This window comes from Nomascus leucogenys, chromosome 18 (genome assembly GCF_006542625.1).
Source record: "Nomascus leucogenys isolate Asia chromosome 18, Asia_NLE_v1, whole genome shotgun sequence".
NCBI lineage: Eukaryota > Metazoa > Chordata > Mammalia > Primates > Hylobatidae > Nomascus > Nomascus leucogenys.
The window spans coordinates 101,332,319-101,348,396 of record NC_044398.1 but is presented as its reverse complement, the minus strand read 5'-3'; the positions used below and the strand labels follow the sequence as shown (position 1 = coordinate 101,348,396).

The window sequence follows — 16,078 nt, the reverse complement described above, 5'->3', positions numbered from 1 at the left end:
ACAGAGGCAAGGACACAAGTTCGGGGTGGGCACTGCCCGCTATGTGTTCCCGAGGCCCCTGGGAGGCCCTCACCCCCCCTGCCTCCTTCCCCTTCTCACAGAGTGAAGTCTGAGGCCATCATTGCCCGCCGTGAACCCAAAGAAGAGGCGGAGGATGTAAGCAGCTATCTCTGTACAGAATCGGTACATCCACTCTTCACTCTTCACATGCGGGGCGTCCACCATTCACTATTCACAGATGGGGCAGCCACCATTCACCATTCACAGGCGGGGCAGCCACCATTCACCATTCACAGGCGGGGCAGCCACCATTCACCATTCACAGGCGGGGCAGCCACCATTCACCATTCATAGGCGGGGCGGCCACCATTCACCATTCACAGGTGGGTCGGCCACTGTTCCCACACATTCACACGCTGGGTGACCACTGTTCATACGCATTCACACGTGGGGCAGCCATCATTCCCACACATTCACTCGCTGGGCGGCCACCATCCACCATTCACACGCAGTACCTTTCACTATTCACACACAGCACATCTTACTGTTCACACTTGGGGCATGGGCATTGGGGGGTGGCTCCCGGGGACTCACCGGCCCTTCTGTCTCTGTAGAGAATCAGCATATCCCACTATTCACATGCAGGGCTGGGGTGGGCACGGGCAGGGGGCTCAGGCAGGCTCCTGGGGAGTCTCTGGCTCTTCTGGGCTGACAGCTCTCCCACCCCTCTTGGGTGACACCTGTCCCCAGCGGCATCATCTGCCACCCCACTCCCGAGACCACATGGAGTCAGAACCAGGCCCTTGGGCAGGACCACAGCCCTGGCAGGATGTCGGGTCCCCTGTCAGCACCCAAGTCCTGGTGCATGCCTTTTGTATGGTCACAAGCGGGTCTCCCTGGCTCTGCAGCCTGGCCAGTGCTCCAAGTCAGTCACCTGCTGTCCCCTTCTCAGGACCTACGCCACCCCTGAGAAGCCCGGGAGGCCCCAGGGCAAGCTCTCTGCTGCCTAGGCATTGCAGGCCCTCCCCTTTAGAACCACCACCCCTCCAGAGGAGAGGCCAGAGAGAGCACTGCCTGTCAGTTGGCCACCGGCCTCCTTCCTTAAGGAGAGCAGGCCCGGCTCCAGGGAGGATGCCAGCCTCACCTGCACTAGCTCAGTCACCTGGGGGCCATGGTGACGATAAAGTGAGGTTGTATGTCTCTGGCCATCCCGTGCACCCCGCACCCCCCATGGTCTAGGAGAAACACAAGTGGAAGGCGATTCATATCCCCCCTGCAGCCCCTCCTACATGAGCTGAAGGTGCCACTGGTCCTGGGCCTCTGCCCCTTGTCACGGCCTGAGGCTGGACGTGCACCTGCAAGCACAGAGTGCTGAGTGCCAGGGGCCCTGTGGGGACTCGCACTTCCCCGCTCCCTAGCAGCTCTGCTGAGCAGCCCTGGGTAGGGGAGCAGACCGCAGGCCCCACACGGGTCTGTCAGAACCCAAAGTGTTCAGCCGGCTGGACCCTTCCTAAAGCATCCCGTCTGCTCATTTCACACTGGTCCAGTCCCACCTGCACCTCACCTGAGGCATTTGGGGCCTCCACGGACATGCAGGGAAAATCACCCACATCGTGCTTCACACGTGTCATGGCAGCCCTGGCAGGGTCAGGCCGACTCCGGGTTCCCTTCCCCCGTTGCCGACACCCCTCCACACCGCTTCTTGCCTGAGGATCTGAAGGAAATTGGCACTGAGATCCACCTACACCTGGAGGCCACGCCCCTGCCCCGGTGGAGGCACCCCAGGAGGAAGCAGGTGTAACCCAGCCTCCCAAGGCTGGCTGAGCCTCTGTGCCTCTCCCTCTGCAGGACAAAATCCCCATGGCCCAGCGCCGCCGCTTCACGCGGGTGGAGATGGCCCGTGTGCTCATGGAGCGGAACCAGTACAAGGAGCGGCTGATGGAGCTGCAGGAGGCTGTGCGGTGGACGGAGATGATCAGGTGGGAGCTGCCGCCGCCCCAGGAGGGGCTGTGGGATCACCCCTGACGGCAGGACTGCGGCTCCCTCCTCGGCACCTCCCTGTCTTCTGGGGGGACTGAAGTGCGCCGGGTGCTTCCTGGTGGGAGCCCAGAGAGTCTCAGGCAAGGGAGGTGTGAGGGCGCTAGCAGCTGCTCCCTGTGCCCTCCCCTGCAGAGCGTCCCGAGAGCACCCATCCGTCCAGGAGAAGAAGAAGTCGACCATCTGGCAGTTGTAAGCTGGGGGCCCCTAGGGGGTGTGGGCAGCGGCTGCAGGGGAAGGGGCGGGGAGATTCCCTGGTCCTCTGCCCACCCCTCACCTCCTTGTGCCTCCGGCAGCTTCAGCCGCCTCTTCAGCTCCTCCTCCAGCCCCCCTCCGGCCAAGCGCCCCTACCCCTCGGTGAACATCCACTACAAGTCACCCACCACGGCCGGCTTCAGCCAGCGCCGCAGCCACGCCATGTGCCCGATCTCGGCGGGCAGCCGGACCCTGGAATTCTTCCCTGACGAGTGAGTGTCCCACAGCCCCTACTTGTGGCCTGCAATGGGGTTGGGGAGGCCCTGTCCTGAGGCCCCTCCACTCGAGGCCCTGAAACAAGCCTCCACCTTGCTGGCCACATGCCAGGGGTCGTGACCCCTCCCTGCACACTGCCTGCCCCTCCCTGCAGCGGGGAGCTGGGCTGCTCTGGCTCCACAGTGTTTGGTTCAGGATGTCCCTTGGCAGAGCCTGTGCCCACCAACAGTCAGGGGGCTGTGCTGGGCTCCACAGTGGCCTCTGCAGCAAGGAGCCATTTCAAGCATATGTCCAGCAAGGAGTCGCTGGCCATGCCTGTGCCCCGGTGGCACTCCAGGTCCCGGTCTGTGGAGCCCTCAGTGACTGTGGCAGCAGAGCAGCCTCTGGGTCGAGCAGGTGCCAGCTGTGGCCTCCAAGCCCAGGGGCATACCCGCTGCTGGGAAAGCCACCCTTCCCAGCTGGGCACCTGGTGGCCGCGAAAAGGCGAGGATGGGCCTAGGCGGGCCTCCCTGCCGTGACCTCCCCCTGGGCAAGCCTGGGGCACTGTGGGTGCCGCTCACCCTGGACAGAGACATCACCCATCATTCTTCCACTCAGCGACTGCACGTCCTCCGCCCGTCGAGAGCAGAAGCGTGAGCAGTACCGCCAGGTGCGTGAGCACGTGCGTAACGACGACGGCCGTCTGCAGGCCTGCGGCTGGAGCCTGCCTGCCAAGTACAAGCAGGTGCGGGCGGGGACCGGGCAGGGCGTGGGTAAGGGGTGGGGCGCTGTGGGGCGGGGCGAGGGCGAGGCGGTGCCAGGGGGTGGGAGGGGACGGCGGGTGGGGCAGGGCCTGGCAGGTTCCTAGTGAGCCTCCTGGGCAGGGGTCTGGATGGTCAGAGGAGGAGCCCCGAGGCTCCCACACCCCCACCTGCCTCCAGTCTTGAGGTGGCTCTGCCGCCAGAAGCTGGCAGCTCTCCCTGACTCAGATTTCTGGAGGGATGGGTAGGAGCCAGGGCTCATGCCCACGGCGCCTCCCTGCTCCCTGCAGCTGAGTCCCAACGGGGGCCAGGAGGACACGCGGATGAAGAACGTGCCGGTGCCCGTGTACTGCCGCCCTCTGGTGGAGAAGGACCCCACCATGAAGGTGAGCCCGCGAGAACCCTGCTCAGGCTGTCTGGGCGAGTGGGAGGCTGGGGAGCGCCGGTGACACCCGACCCCGGCCCTTGCAGCTGTGGTGTGCCGCGGGCGTCAACCTGAGCGGGTGGAGGCCCAATGAGGACGTCGCTGGGAATGGAGTCAAGCCAGTGCCAGGCCGCGACCCCCTGACCTGCGACCGCGAAGGAGACGGCGAGCCCAAGAGCGCCCACGCGTCTCCCGAGAAGAAGAAGGTGAGCATGGGGGAGGCCACTGGGCACCCTCCCTGGCTTAGTCTCAGAACAGCTCACCTGCAGAGCATGCTGGGAGTGAGACACAGGACAGCTGGGGACACCACCCGGAAGCAGGGCAGCGCAGGGACTCCTAGACTGCAGGAAGCAGTGTCTTCCCTCCCCAGGACTGAGCCGCCTTCTGCGTTTTCAGTTTTCACCGCCCAGGTGGCCTGCAGTGGGCTGCACTGGGCTGCAGGGGTCAGGCGGGCAGCAGGCACAGAGGAGCCCAGGAGCGGCAGAGCTTGCTTCCCAGTGGTGGGAGGCTTAGTTTTATGGCCCAGTTTGGGCCTCTTGGAGCTCAGGGGCCTCCTCTGTGGAGGCGAAAGCGTGTCTGTGAGTGCTTTAGAGTGCAGTCCTGAGTCCACATTGTTCTGGCCTTGGGGGAGGACAGCCATGTCCCATCAAGCTACAGTCAAGGCTGGATCCGGACAGATTCTGGGAGCCCCGTGGCCCTGTGCTGCTGCCGGGTAGCCTCAAGCTCGGGCTCTGACCTTGATCCCGTGCCCTGAAACAGGCCAAGGAGCTCCCTGAAATGGACGCCACCTCCAGCCGGGTGTGGATTCTGACCAGCACCCTGACTACCAGCAAGGTGGTGATCATCGACGCCAACCAGCCGGGCACTGTGGTGGACCAGTTCACCGTCTGCAACGCGCACGTGCTGTGCATCTCCAGCATCCCCGGTGAGCAGCCGGAGGGGGCGTTTCCACTCAGGCGCCACTCCCTTTTACTAGCAAGCTAAGTAAAAGCCCTGCCACCCAGCACCCGCCTTCTCGGGGTGTCCTGTGGACACGGGAATGTGGCAGTGGACGGCGGGAGGGGCAGCACCCAGTCAAGTGAGGCCCTGGGCCCTGTTTCTGGGAGGAAGCTCGCGGCGGCCTCGCCCTCTTCTCCCTGCCTACTCGGGAACCCACGCTCACCTGGTTAGAGGGCGACGGGTGGGCATGGCCCACAGCTTGAAGCTTCACTCGGAGACCACAGGAAAACATTTCCTCATGCTGAATGTGAAACCTCCAGTTGGGCCAAAATCTCACGGCCTCACCAGGGGCCAAGGGGGTGTGGGTGAGGAGCTTCGTGTCACCCCTGTGGGCAGTAGCCTTGGTGATGTTCTGGGCCAGCCCCAACACTGGGAGGACGAAGGGGTGGCGAGGGCTCTGCCAGGTCTCTGGTGTGGAACCACAGGGCTGTCTGGGGTCCTGAGGGTCTGCCACAGGATCACAGGTTGTTTGCTGCCAGGACCAGAGTCTTACTACTCAGCTTCTCTTGGCCCAGGGGCCCACCCAACAGAGCAGGCTTGCTGGAGCCCCAGGCCTCCAGGCAGAGGGTCCTGGGTGGGCCATGGGTGGAGCCATGTGTGGAAGCTGGGTCTGCTGGGAGAGTGGAAGGCCAGCCCCGGCTCCCTCTGCCCCTGTATGAGTGCTGGGCACGCCCTTGCAGTAGTGGGTTCCCCAGCACAGGCTGATGGGCCGTCCCTCTCCCCAGCGGCCAGTGACAGCGACTACCCCCCCGGGGAGATGTTCCTGGACAGCGACGTGAACCCAGAGGACCCGGGCGCGGACGGCGTGCTGGCCGGTATCACCCTGGTGGGCTGTGCCACCCGCTGCAACGTGCCGCGGAGCAACTGCTCCTCCCGAGGGGACACCCCAGTGCTAGACAAGGGGCAGGGTGAGTCCTGGGCGAGTTTCCCCCATCCCCTCGTTCCCACGTTTCTGCCCAGCCCAAGCTCACCTCTCCTAACACAGGGGAGGTGGCCACCATCGCCAACGGGAAGGTCAACCCGTCCCAGTCCACAGAGGAGGCCACAGAGGCCACGGAGGTGCCAGACCCTGGGCCCAGCGAGCCAGAGGCGGCCACGTTGCGGCCCGGGCCTCTCACAGAACACGTCTTCACTGACCCAGCCCCCACCCCATCCTCTGGCCCCCAGCCTGGCAGGTGAGCTCTTGGGCTGGGGCAGGAGCAGAGGCAAGGCTTGCAGAGGTGGGAAGGGCCTCGGGGTCTTGGGGCAGGTGCATGCTCCGTGGCCCCCCCTGGAGCCACCGTCCTTCTTGCAGTGAGAATGGGCCAGAGCCTGACAGCAGCAGCACGCAGCCAGAGCCGGAGCCCAACGGGGACCCCACGGGAGCAGGCAGCAGTGCTGCACCCACCATGTGGCTGGGAGCCCAGAACGGCTGGTAGGAAGGGCCCGGGGCAAGGTGGAGGGAGGGTCCCGGGTGAGCCCCTCGTTCATCGCCACTTCTTTCTCTAGGCTCTATGTGCACTCGGCTGTGGCCAACTGGAAGAAGTGCCTGCACTCCATCAAGCTGAAGGATTCCGTGCTGAGCCTGGTGTGGGTGACCCCAGACTGAGGGCCGGGCGTCACGGGGGAACAGGGCAGAAGGGGCCGGCATAGCCTGGTCCAAACCAGTCTCACCACATTCCTGTTTCAGGCATGTCAAAGGCCGTGTGCTGGTGGCTTTGGCGGACGGGACCCTGGCCATCTTCCACCGTGGTGAAGGTGGGGCCTGGCAGCGTGTGGTGTGTGGGTGGCAGCTGATGGCCCTGGCAGTGTTTAGCCAAGGGGCTCCCGGGGTTCCAGGCCTCTCCTTAGCCTGGCAGTGGGTGTCTCAACCCCTGACGCCCTGAGCAGAGGTGGGGCCTGGCCAGGCCTGAGCAGGTGTCCGGGGCTCCCTCCAGATGGCCAGTGGGATCTGAGCAACTATCACCTAATGGACCTGGGCCACCCACACCACTCCATCCGCTGCATGGCTGTTGTGTACGACCGCGTGTGGTGTGGCTACAAGAACAAGGTGCACGTCATCCAGCCCAAGACCATGCAGATTGAGGCGAGTGCTGGCCAGGGGCCCCGGGGAGGGGAAGAGGCTCCTGCCGGCCAGCAGCTCTCCCGCGTCTTCCGTACGGAAGTCCACGAGGCCCCGTGTGGGTCCCATCTCCCCCGTACCACCTATGACTCAGGCTCGAACAGGCGCAAAGCAGGCGCTGGCTGGGAGGTCTGAGGGGGCTGCAGATGGCCCTGGGGCTGTGGCAGGTTTGGGGCTCCCCACTTCCTCTCTTCTCCCCAGCCCTGTTGATGGGCAGCCATGACTCCACAGAAGTCATTTGACGCCCACCCGCGGCGGGAGAGCCAGGTGCGGCAGCTGGCGTGGATCGGCGATGGCGTATGGGTGTCCATCCGCCTGGACTCCACCCTGCGTCTCTACCACGCACACACGCACCAGCATCTACAGGACGTGGACATCGAGCCCTACGTCAGCAAGATGCTAGGTGAGGGGCCACGCCAGGTGGGGCGGCGGGGGGCTCAAGGCCAGCCGCCCTGACCGCTCTCCCCCACAGGCACTGGCAAGCTGGGTTTCTCCTTCGTACGCATCACGGCCCTGCTTGTCGCGGGCAGCCGGCTCTGGGTGGGCACCGGCAACGGAGTGGTCATCTCCATCCCCCTGACAGAGAGTGAGTGGCCTGCAACCCTGCAGGGGCAGTGGTGCTGCCAGAGGTGTACGTGGGTTCACAGGGTGGCTCTGCAGGGCCACCTGGGAGGGTGCCTCGCTGCCCCTACGCTGACCGCTCTCCTCTTCTCCCATGTTCCTCCCATGTCCCCAGCTGTGGTCCTGCACCGAGGCCAGCTCTTGGGGCTCCGAGGTAAGCCCAGCCACCTCGTGTCCCCCCCACGGGAGCCTCTCCCACCCTCCATCTGTATGCGGGCTCAGCGCCTCTGGGTTCTCTCCCTGCAGCCAATAAGACATCCCCCACCTCTGGGGAGGGCGCCCGTCCCGGGGGCATCATCCACGTGTACGGCGATGACAGCAGTGACAGGGCGGCCAGCAGCTTCATCCCCTACTGCTCCATGGCCCAGGCCCAGCTATGCTTCCATGGGCACCGCGATGCCGTGAAGTTCTTTGTCTCGGTGCCAGGTGAGGCTGGGCCCCTCCTGCCATCCACATCCCCTGCACGCCAGTGGCCGCCGCCTCCCCCAGGAGGCCACTGTCCTGAATCGCTTCTGCCATCCCAGGGAACGTGCTGGCCACCCTGAACGGGAGCGTGCTGGACAGCCCAGCCGAGGGCCCTGGGCCAGCTGCCCCTGCCTCGGAGGTCGAGGGCCAGAAGCTGCGGAACGTGCTGGTGCTGAGCGGTGGGGAGGGCTACATCGACTTCCGCATTGGTGAGCGGGGCCCGGGGACAGGGCTGAGGTTGCGCGTGGGGGGAGCCTGGCCCTCACTCTGCTACTTTGCCCACAGGAGACGGAGAGGACGACGAGACGGAGGAAGGCACAGGGGACGTGAGCCAGGTGAAGCCCGTGCTGTCCAAGGCGGAGCGCAGTCACATCATCGTGTGGCAGGTGTCCTACACCCCCGAGTGAAGCTGCTGCCCTGCCTGGCCCGACCTGTACATAGGACCCCCGACCACCTGACCCCCGCCCGCCCCGCGGGGTAGCCAGCCAGGCGCCGCCGCCCCTCTTCTAACCTCTCAACCTGCAGCTTTCACCTGAGTCTGGCCCCTCCAGCGGGCAGGGAGTGTGGGGATGCCGATCAGCTGGGAGGAGGAGGGGAGGGGTGCTTCCACCCGAGGGGAAAATGCTCTCGGGACAGTTTCCCAGGCAGCTCCTGGCCAGCTTCCAGCCCAGAGTCCTCAAGTCCAGGGCACCTTGGGCCCAGCGCAGGTAGAATCCAAGGTAGTCCTGGCTTTACCCTGGGCCTCCTACTCCCCAGCACCCCTGGAAGAGGCAGGGGCTCCCCGCCGTCGAGGCTGCCTGCCCTGGGCCCACCTCTGCATGCTGCTCATGGGGCCACCCTACCTCCTGGGCCCTCACTCTGCCTAGGGGAGCTGGGCCAGGCACTAGCCTTTGCCCAGGGAGGTGGGCCTCAGGCTGCCCAGGTGCCTGCACCCCAGCCGGCCTTCTCTGGGGCCTCCCCGTCCTCAAGCCTCTATCCTCTGTCTGTCCCCACCCCAGCTGTCCCCTGCCCAGGGAGCTGGCATGAAAGCACGAGGCCCGGCTCCCTGGGGCAGCTGCTTGAGAAGAGAGACTGCTACCCCATCCTGCCCATGCAGGCAGGCTCTCGCCAGCCCCGTTCTGACCCGTGTGCCCCCCAGGCTCTGCCTGGGCAGAAGACTCACCTTGGAGGAGCGGGCCCTGGAGTCCTGTCCCTCCCAGAAGCCCCCAGGCTGGGATTTCTCAGGCTGCCAGGGCAGGCCCAGGCCTCTCCGGGATCAGTCCTAGGACGCAGGCTCAGCCTCAGGTTGATGGGGGATGATGTGTTCCCGGGGCCTGCCTCCTGCACGGGGCTCCACGGAGCCCAGCTCCCAGACACGCTACTAAGTGCCTAGGGTTGCCCGCTGTGGCCTGCTCCCAGGGAGCAAGAGAGGCCACCAAGCAGAGGCCCGTGGGGCTGAGAATGGAGCCGCCCCCAGCCGACTCCAAGCCCGTAGAGGGCAGACGCCACCCTTGGACTGCTCTCCCTGCCCAGCTGGGCCTCTCTGGCTACTCCGACCTTCCAGGCCCACTGCACTCCTGTCTGGGAGGCCCTGATTAGGGCAGCCCAGCCCCCGCGCCCATCCCCAACCAGAGAAGCACAGATCTTGGGGAGCTGCCCCACAAGCCCCGCTGGCCACCGAGGGCTGCAGCCGCTGCGCTGCCGGCTTCTCCCCACCACCCTGCCACCTCCACTGTGATGTATGTCCGCTCCCTCGTCTGTTCCCCCAGGATCTCGAAGTGACTCCGGGCTGAGCAGTGGGGCGGCTGGGGGAGGGGTGACGATTCTCCTCAGGCTTTGGCCCTGCAAGCAAACCCACATATCTGCTCTGTATGTAATAAACGTCTTAACGTCGTAGCTGCCTGTTCCTGGGCCCAAACCGACACGAAAACGAGGACTTCACTTTATTATAAAAAGAAAAGTTGGATCACGTTGGGCTGGGCACCAGGACAGTGTCCTGGCACGTTTCCAGGTGAGCCGCGCAGGCTCCTGGAGTAGCTCCTCGGGCACGAAGCCCTGTACACCAGGGATTAGAGAGGCCCGCGCCTCCCTTGATGCAACGTCCTGACAGGTGGATGGAAGTTCAGCAGCGCATCCAAAGGGATGTTCCCAGCGCTGTAGGGTGGGGCCAGAAGCCCGGCCACCTGGGCCCTGGAGGAGGCTGGAGTGTGAGAGCCTCCGCGACGCGCACCTGCCGGGCTACTCATACAGCCAGTGCCCGGCGCTGTCCTCCCAGCACAGGAGCTCGTCTGCGCGGAACCAGAGCGCGATCTCGCGGCGGGCACTCTCCACCGAGTCGCTGCCGTGAATCAGGTTCCTGCGCGGAAGAGGCGCGCGTGAGCGCGGGAAAGAGACCTCCAGCACGGGTCCCACGCAGGCCGAACTGGGGGAGGCCGGACAGGGCTGGGACCGTCCCCGAGGCGGGCCTTACTTGCCAACCTCGATGCAGAAATCCCCGCGGATGGTGCCGGGCGGGGCGTCGGCCGGGTTCGTGGCCCCGATGAGCGCCCGCGAGGTGCGCACCACGTCCAGCCCCTGCCATACCTGTGCGAGGGGACGGGCGCGGTATCACGCGGGGGTGGGGGTCCCGGGGCCGCCCGCCCGCTTCCCGGGTACTCACCATGGCCACCACCGGCCCGGAGGCCATATACTTGACCAGGCGGCCGTAGAACGGGCGTTCACGCAGCTCGGCGTAGTGCTCGCGCAGCAGCTCCTCGGAGGCCTGCGGGAGGGTCAGGCCGCCTGCGCCCGCGCCCGGCACCCAGGCGTCCCCAGGTCCCCGCCCCCCGTCCCCCCACACCGCGCCCCCGCTCGCTCACCGCGCCCCCACCTGCACCAGCTTCAGCGCCACCAACTTGAAGCCCTTCCTCTCGAAGCGCCGCACAATCTCGCCCACCAGCCGCCGCTGCACGCCGTCCGGCTTCACGGCCAGGAAGGTGCGTTCGTGTGCGCCGGTGCAGGCTGCGGGGCAGGCGGGGACGGGGCATCAGGCCGGCCCAGCACCGGCCACCCGCCCCCGCCCCGCGCCGCGCCGCTCACCTGCGGGGAAGAGGTTGGCGAAGATGGTCAGCACCAGGCAGATCATGATGGCGGTGCGGGAGCGGGATCCGCGGGGCGGGGCGGTGGCGCCCGGGGCGGGGCCTGCACTTAAAGAGGCCTGGTCAGGGCGCGGCGGCCTCCGCGGGGACGCTGCTTCACTTGCACCCCGGAACCCAGCAGCCGTGGGGTGCCGGAGGGCAGCTGCGGAGGCCAAGTCTCCTCCAGTAGCTCGGACACTAACTGTATCCCCCACAACCCGCCCAGGTGGTTCCACCCACGCGGCGCCCTGCTCCGCACCGCCCAAACCCCCGCCCCGCGCCCCCAGGCCAGGGCCACGACCACAGCGTCAGTCCTTTTCTCCCCGGCCCTAAAGACAGCGCGCAAAGACACCACAACCCGGGGTACTTCTTTTCTCTTTATTCCCTTTCATAGCTTCTGCCGGGATCCAGGCAGAGAGAGCACTAATGGGGGAAAGGGAGGCAGCGCTTCCCGCTTTCCCCAGCGTGGGCCCTCGGAGTTGGGTGTGGGGGCAGCAAGGCCAGAGGAAAGGCACAGGTGGCGATTTGCCCCAGCCCTCCCCACTAAGATGCAGACCCTCAGAACACGTCGCGGAAGGTGAGCTCCCTGCTCCGAGGGGCAGACTCGGGTGTAATGCGAAGATGGTTTCTTTCATCAACAAGGTCCCCGCTGGCTCACAGCCCCTCAGGCCACCCGCTGGTTCTGGCATTCTAGACGGGGGTGCCCTTGGCCCTTCCTTTGTCCTCCTGTTTTGCAGGGTAATCCCAGGGTTCCATGCGTATCCTCTGCACATTCAGCATGGGCTCCTCGGTGCTTGTGTCTCCATTTTTCTGTCGTTCTGCGATAATCATGGCCCGGAGGAGCGGCGGGTAGGGCACGGGGGCCAGGCTGTCTTCCGGCGCCGGCGTGAACGCGGTGAAGGCCTCCTCCTCGTGCTTGGGCACCAGCCGCCAGTCATGGTACATGACGTGTTCGATCTCCCGCGCCTCGCTCTCCGTCTTCCCTGATGAAGGAAAAGAGGCGTGCTGCACACACTTGCTGTGCCGTCGGTGGTCGGCATCGAACTGCAGCGCACCCGCTCCCCCGAGCCTTACCTTTGAAGGTCAGGATGCCCCAGGCCTTCCCATGGTCCAAGTTCTGCAAAGCCAGAGAGAAGCGGGGTCAGCTCGCAAAGCTCTCGGCCCCCGAGGTCAAGAGGTGGGAGCCTCAGCCACGCAAACCTGCAGGGAGGCGGGGAGACCAGGCGGCTGCAGGGGCGGGGTGCGGACGGGGTGCACGCACCTGCGCCGTGTAGTCGGGCCGCACCCGCGTGAGGCGCCAGTAGCACGGCTCGTCGTGCTGCCACAGCCAAGACTTGCGCGTGACCAGGCGGCCCAGGCCGAAGAGCGGGAGGCGGCCGAGCAGCTGCAAGAGGCGGCTCTCGCGGCGCACGTCGGCCCAGGCCCGGACCGGCAGCCGGCGTCCAGAGAACGGCCGCGTCAGGGTCTCGTAGTCCACAGCGTAGAGCTGCGAGTCGCGCGGCCTGTTCAGTTGCTCCCGCAGGGCACGCACGCGGCGGGCCAGCTCAGCAATCAGCCGCGGACGCACCTTCTTCCGCGCCATGACAGGTCCGCGTCCTCAGCGCTCCGGCCGGAAGTCACCGGAAGAGGCCGGTGTCCCAGGCTAAAGTGTTCGGGCGCGGCCGGAAGCGAAGAAGAGGTCGGTCCGGCCATGGCGCGGGTCGGACCCGGGAGGGCTGGGGTCTCTTGCCAGGGCCAGGGCCGGGGACGGGGACGGGGCGGGAGCGGTCAGCGGCGACCTCCAACCTGGGAGATCTCAGACTCCGACGCTGAGGGCTCCGCCGGCTCGGAGGCCGCCGCGAGAGCCCGGGACCCAGCGGGTGAGCGCAGGGCGGCTGCCGAGGCGTTGCGGCTGCTGCGGCCGGAGCAGGTCCTGAAGCGCCTCGCGGTGTGCGTGGACCCAGGTGCGGCGGAGGGCACGGGCGATCCTCGGGGTAGGAAAGGTCTTTCTCCGCCAGGCGGCGCCCTCCGTCCGACTGGGCGGGGCGCACGCGCCGAGGGTCCTGGAGCCGGGCCCGCCTCCCAGTCGGGGGTTTGTGCCGAATGCAGACTCCCCGGTCCGGGCACCCGCCCAGGTAGGGCGCTCTTGAGGGTGGAAGGAAGCAGTGACCGCGCTCCTCTCCCCCGGTCCCAGCCATCCTGGAAGACGCCGGTGCCGACGTCCTGATGGAGGCCCTGGAGGCCCTGGGCTGCGAGTGCCGCCTCGAGCCCCAGCGCCCGGCCCGCAGCCTGCGGTGGACCCGAGCAAGTCCCGACCCCTGCCCCAGCAGCGTGAGTGGTCGCGGGTTCCCGAGGGCCAGCCCCGAGTTGGCTGTTTTGCTTCCCTGATTTCAGCCCTGGAGCTGTCGCTGAGGCAGCTGCGCTGGGCCGTGCGCGTCTCGCGGATGGGTAAACCAAGGTTGGAGAACGGGAAGTGGAGGTGCCCAAGCCGTTCTGCTGGTATAGAGCCGAGCTGGCTGGAGAAGGTTCCGTCCCGAGTCAGGCTGTGGTCAGGATTCCTGCCGGCCCCAGAGACCTGGCCTGAGCTTGGCCTTGGCAGGAAAGGGAACACTGGGCTTCTGTAGAGCAGGCCTGTCAGGGCCTGGGCTTGGCTGGGGCCGCGAACCGCATTGCTGCTGGACTGCCCAGGCAGGGCCCCTGGGCACCCGGGGTTGAGACAGGCAGCAGCGCGTCCCCGTGTCCCCACAGCTGCCTCCTGAAGTGTGGGCTGCAGGTGAACAGGAATTGCTGCTGCTGCTGGAGCCCGAGGAGTTTCTGCAGGGCGTCGCCACACTGACCCAGGTGCTCTGGTGGTGGCGGTAGTCCCTCTCCAGTTAGGAGGGGTGGGTTCCCAGCCGGGAGGCGCCTGCTCCGCCGGTCCGTGCCCTTGTAGACAGGGCTGGAGGGGGCATGGGGCAGGCCAGGACTCCTCTCTGATCCAAAACCGTAGAGGTTTCTAGGGTGAGATGGAGGAAGCTCCTGGGCACCTGCGGAGGCTACAGCTGCTCCTAGAGGGTCCTGAGAAGTGTCAGGAAGCAGTAGGCTGCAGGTTTCGTCCTCTGACAGCAGACAGCCCGGCCCCTGCCTGCGAGGAGCAGTGCTCAGCTGCTTTTGCGCCAGGTAGCGTGGAGGTAGGCTAGACCCCCTGCCAGGTCCCTGTGTCCAAGGATCTGTGTCTCTCAAGCCCCTGCTTTGTGCTAGATCAAAGCTAGGCTGGAGTACAGAGGTGGACCAGGATGAGGGGCTCAGTGGAACTGAGATGTGCCCAAGCAGCCACTCCAGGGTCTCCTTAGCCTCCTTGGCCTCGTGGGAGGCACAGAGCTGGTTTGCTCAGAAGGGGTAACGGAGCAGAGGCTCCTCTCGGCACCACTGGCTCTTTCTCAGGCTTGTTGTTCTTCTGCAAACCAGCTGTGGCCTGGTGGCCCATGGCCGTGGGCCGCAGCCTCCCGTGAACAACTGTGCCACACGTTCTCATCTTCAGATCTCTGGCCCAACCTGCTGGGTGCCCTGGATCTCCCCCGAGACCACTGCCCGGCCCCACCTGGCTGTCATCGGGCTGGATGCCTACCTGTGGTACCACTCACTCTCATGCCCACAGCAGGGCTGGCTGGGACGGGGGTTCAAGGGAGGTGGGCACACTTCTGGGGTTGCTGTGGCACAGCCGATCCCACTTCCCCAGGTGGGCTCTGGCAGAGGCCAAGCTCAGGCAGGGCCGGCCCCATGGGGAGCGGGGAGGAACGGTCACCTCTGCTCAGGTCTCGCCAGCACGTTTCCCGGGGGACACAGCAGCCAGAGAGCCCGAAGGTGGCCGGTGCTGAGGTGGCCGTGGGCTGGCCAGAGGTGGAAGAGGTGAGGACCTGTCAGACTGGGTGAGTCAGGTGGCTTGGGTCCCAGCGATTGGGCTGCTGGCTGGGTTTCGTTCCCAGCGTGGTACATGGGGCAGCTATCAGCTGTGTGTCCCGGGGAGCCTTCCTCTGGGTCATGCCCACCAATTTGCCTCCTCCCCAGGCCCTGGTACTCCTGCAGCTCTGGGCAAACCTGGACGTGCTACTGGTGGCCTCATGGCAGGAGCTGAGTCGGCACGTGTGCGCCATTACCAAGGCTCTCGCCCAGTGTCCCCTCAAGTGTGTGATGCCAGGGCTGAAGGGGGGCAGGATCACCTCAACGTGGTGGTGCCCCCCTCCCCAGCCTCTGGGGAGCTGCTCAGATGAGGTTCTAAAAGGCTTCTCCCTGTCCCCAGGCAGTACCGGGAATCCCAGGCCTTTTCCTTCTGCACAGCAGGGCGCTGGGCAGCCGGCGAGCCAGTGGCAAGAGACGGCACAGGGCTGCAGGCAGCCTGGCAGAGGCAGATCAGGCAGTTCAGTCGGGTCAGCCCAGCCGTGGCTGATGCAGTTGTCACAGCCTTCCCCTCCCCCCGCCTTCTGCAGCAGGTGGGCCCCTCCCTCCTCGAAGCCCTCCAGGTGCAGAGGCCCCATCCCCAGGCGCCCTCTCATGCCTTTGCCTGCCCCTAGGCGCTCGAGGCCTGCAGCACGGAGCGGGAGCGCATGGGCCTCCTGGCCGACCTTCCTGTGCTGCCCAGTGAAGGCGGGCGTCCCCGCAGGGTGGGGCCTGACCTCTCCCGCCGCATCTGCCTCTTCCTGACCACGGCCAACCCTGATCTCCTGCTGGACCTGGGCTCCTGACCACACGTGGGACCACCAGGACAGCATGCAGCCTTGGGGACAGACCAGACACCCTGGGCGGTGGGGGAGGACCCTAGCCTGGGTGGGTTCTCTGGCTGAGCAGGTCTGACCTCAGGGGGAGGGTGGGTGGTTGCAGGGGAAGTTTTAGGTAGCTGGGATGAGAAGAGGGGCTGCTGGCTGGCAGGTGGCTGGTGGTTCCTGTGCTGAGTCCTGAACACAGGCCACAGGGGAGCTCAGCAGCAGGGCTGTGTGCCCCCCACACACACATTCGGCAGGGACCAGAAGGCAGCACCAGGGCCCCACTGCCACCTGGAGGCTTGGGGTGTGGCACCCTCAGCCAGAAGCAGTAGGGGACTCCCAAGGATGTGGAGGGGCAGTGAGGCCTGGGAGAAGGCCCAGGATGCTCCCAAGCCCGGCCTCTGCAT

The 16,078-nt window shown here is 66.1% G+C and overlaps 4 protein-coding genes across 15 annotated transcripts in view; 2 read left to right on the top strand and 2 right to left on the bottom strand.

The window, feature by feature from the left end:
- Positions 1 to 9,761, top strand: part of MAPK8IP3 (mitogen-activated protein kinase 8 interacting protein 3) — a 60,348-nt gene extending 50,587 nt beyond the window's left edge. For 6 of the 8 annotated variants that reach the window (XM_030798324.1, XM_030798322.1, XM_030798323.1 and 3 more), the window contains 20 exons: positions 102 to 183; positions 1,849 to 1,979; positions 2,173 to 2,229; positions 2,334 to 2,504; positions 3,106 to 3,232; positions 3,539 to 3,634; positions 3,720 to 3,878; positions 4,432 to 4,597; positions 5,397 to 5,579; positions 5,657 to 5,846; positions 5,966 to 6,085; positions 6,160 to 6,240; positions 6,341 to 6,408; positions 6,588 to 6,736; positions 7,004 to 7,175; positions 7,245 to 7,358; positions 7,509 to 7,547; positions 7,640 to 7,819; positions 7,918 to 8,067; positions 8,144 to 9,761. In XM_030798324.1, coding sequence (XP_030654184.1) covers positions 102 to 183; positions 1,849 to 1,979; positions 2,173 to 2,229; positions 2,334 to 2,504; positions 3,106 to 3,232; positions 3,539 to 3,634; positions 3,720 to 3,878; positions 4,432 to 4,597; positions 5,397 to 5,579; positions 5,657 to 5,846; positions 5,966 to 6,085; positions 6,160 to 6,240; positions 6,341 to 6,408; positions 6,588 to 6,736; positions 7,004 to 7,175; positions 7,245 to 7,358; positions 7,509 to 7,547; positions 7,640 to 7,819; positions 7,918 to 8,067; positions 8,144 to 8,265 — 2,557 coding nt within the window. In that variant the 3' untranslated portion in view covers positions 8,266 to 9,761. The remainder of the gene's footprint in view (positions 1 to 101; positions 184 to 1,848; positions 1,980 to 2,172; positions 2,230 to 2,333; positions 2,505 to 3,105; positions 3,233 to 3,538; positions 3,635 to 3,719; positions 3,879 to 4,431; positions 4,598 to 5,396; positions 5,580 to 5,656; positions 5,847 to 5,965; positions 6,086 to 6,159; positions 6,241 to 6,340; positions 6,409 to 6,587; positions 6,737 to 7,003; positions 7,176 to 7,244; positions 7,359 to 7,508; positions 7,548 to 7,639; positions 7,820 to 7,917; positions 8,068 to 8,143) is intronic. The other 2 variants (XM_030798326.1, XM_030798325.1) reach the window with 1 other exon arrangement.
- NME3 (NME/NM23 nucleoside diphosphate kinase 3) lies at positions 9,736 to 11,016 on the bottom strand. 2 transcript variants are annotated; one of them, XM_003269136.4, is made up of 5 exons: positions 10,916 to 11,016; positions 10,707 to 10,837; positions 10,497 to 10,598; positions 10,308 to 10,420; positions 9,736 to 10,193 (listed from the first exon to the last, which is right to left on the bottom strand). In XM_003269136.4, the coding sequence occupies exons 1-5, from the start codon at positions 10,959 to 10,961 to the stop codon at positions 10,076 to 10,078; spliced, it is 510 nt and encodes a 169-aa protein (XP_003269184.1). In that variant the 5' UTR covers positions 10,962 to 11,016; the 3' UTR covers positions 9,736 to 10,075. The 2 variants fall into 2 exon arrangements, with proteins under 2 accessions (XP_003269184.1, XP_012352659.1); XM_012497205.2 differs by having other exon boundaries at positions 9,761 to 10,193; positions 10,316 to 10,420.
- MRPS34 (mitochondrial ribosomal protein S34) lies at positions 9,766 to 12,592 on the bottom strand. Of its 2 annotated transcripts, XR_004026727.1 has the most exons (6): positions 12,215 to 12,592; positions 12,028 to 12,070; positions 11,510 to 11,936; positions 10,497 to 10,915; positions 10,308 to 10,420; positions 9,766 to 10,193 (listed from the first exon to the last, which is right to left on the bottom strand). XR_004026727.1 is itself a non-coding variant. In XM_003269138.3 (3 exons), the coding sequence occupies exons 1-3, from the start codon at positions 12,533 to 12,535 to the stop codon at positions 11,644 to 11,646; spliced, it is 657 nt and encodes a 218-aa protein (XP_003269186.2). In that variant the 5' UTR covers positions 12,536 to 12,592; the 3' UTR covers positions 11,315 to 11,643. The 2 variants fall into 2 exon arrangements, 1 of the variants encoding a protein (XP_003269186.2); XM_003269138.3 differs by lacking the exons at positions 9,766 to 10,193; positions 10,308 to 10,420; positions 10,497 to 10,915 and having other exon boundaries at positions 11,315 to 11,936.
- Positions 12,552 to 16,010, top strand: EME2 (essential meiotic structure-specific endonuclease subunit 2). 3 transcript variants are annotated; one of them, XM_030798332.1, is made up of 8 exons: positions 12,552 to 12,812; positions 13,127 to 13,263; positions 13,681 to 13,773; positions 14,453 to 14,544; positions 14,727 to 14,820; positions 14,980 to 15,095; positions 15,212 to 15,401; positions 15,483 to 16,010. In XM_030798332.1, the coding sequence occupies exons 1-8, from the start codon at positions 12,644 to 12,646 to the stop codon at positions 15,651 to 15,653; spliced, it is 1,062 nt and encodes a 353-aa protein (XP_030654192.1). In that variant the 5' UTR covers positions 12,552 to 12,643; the 3' UTR covers positions 15,654 to 16,010. The 3 variants fall into 3 exon arrangements, with proteins under 3 accessions (XP_030654192.1, XP_030654193.1, XP_003269187.2); XM_003269139.3 differs by having other exon boundaries at positions 12,624 to 12,896; XM_030798333.1 differs by lacking the exon at positions 13,681 to 13,773 and having other exon boundaries at positions 12,552 to 12,896.
- Positions 16,011 to 16,078: the final 68 nt, after the last annotated feature.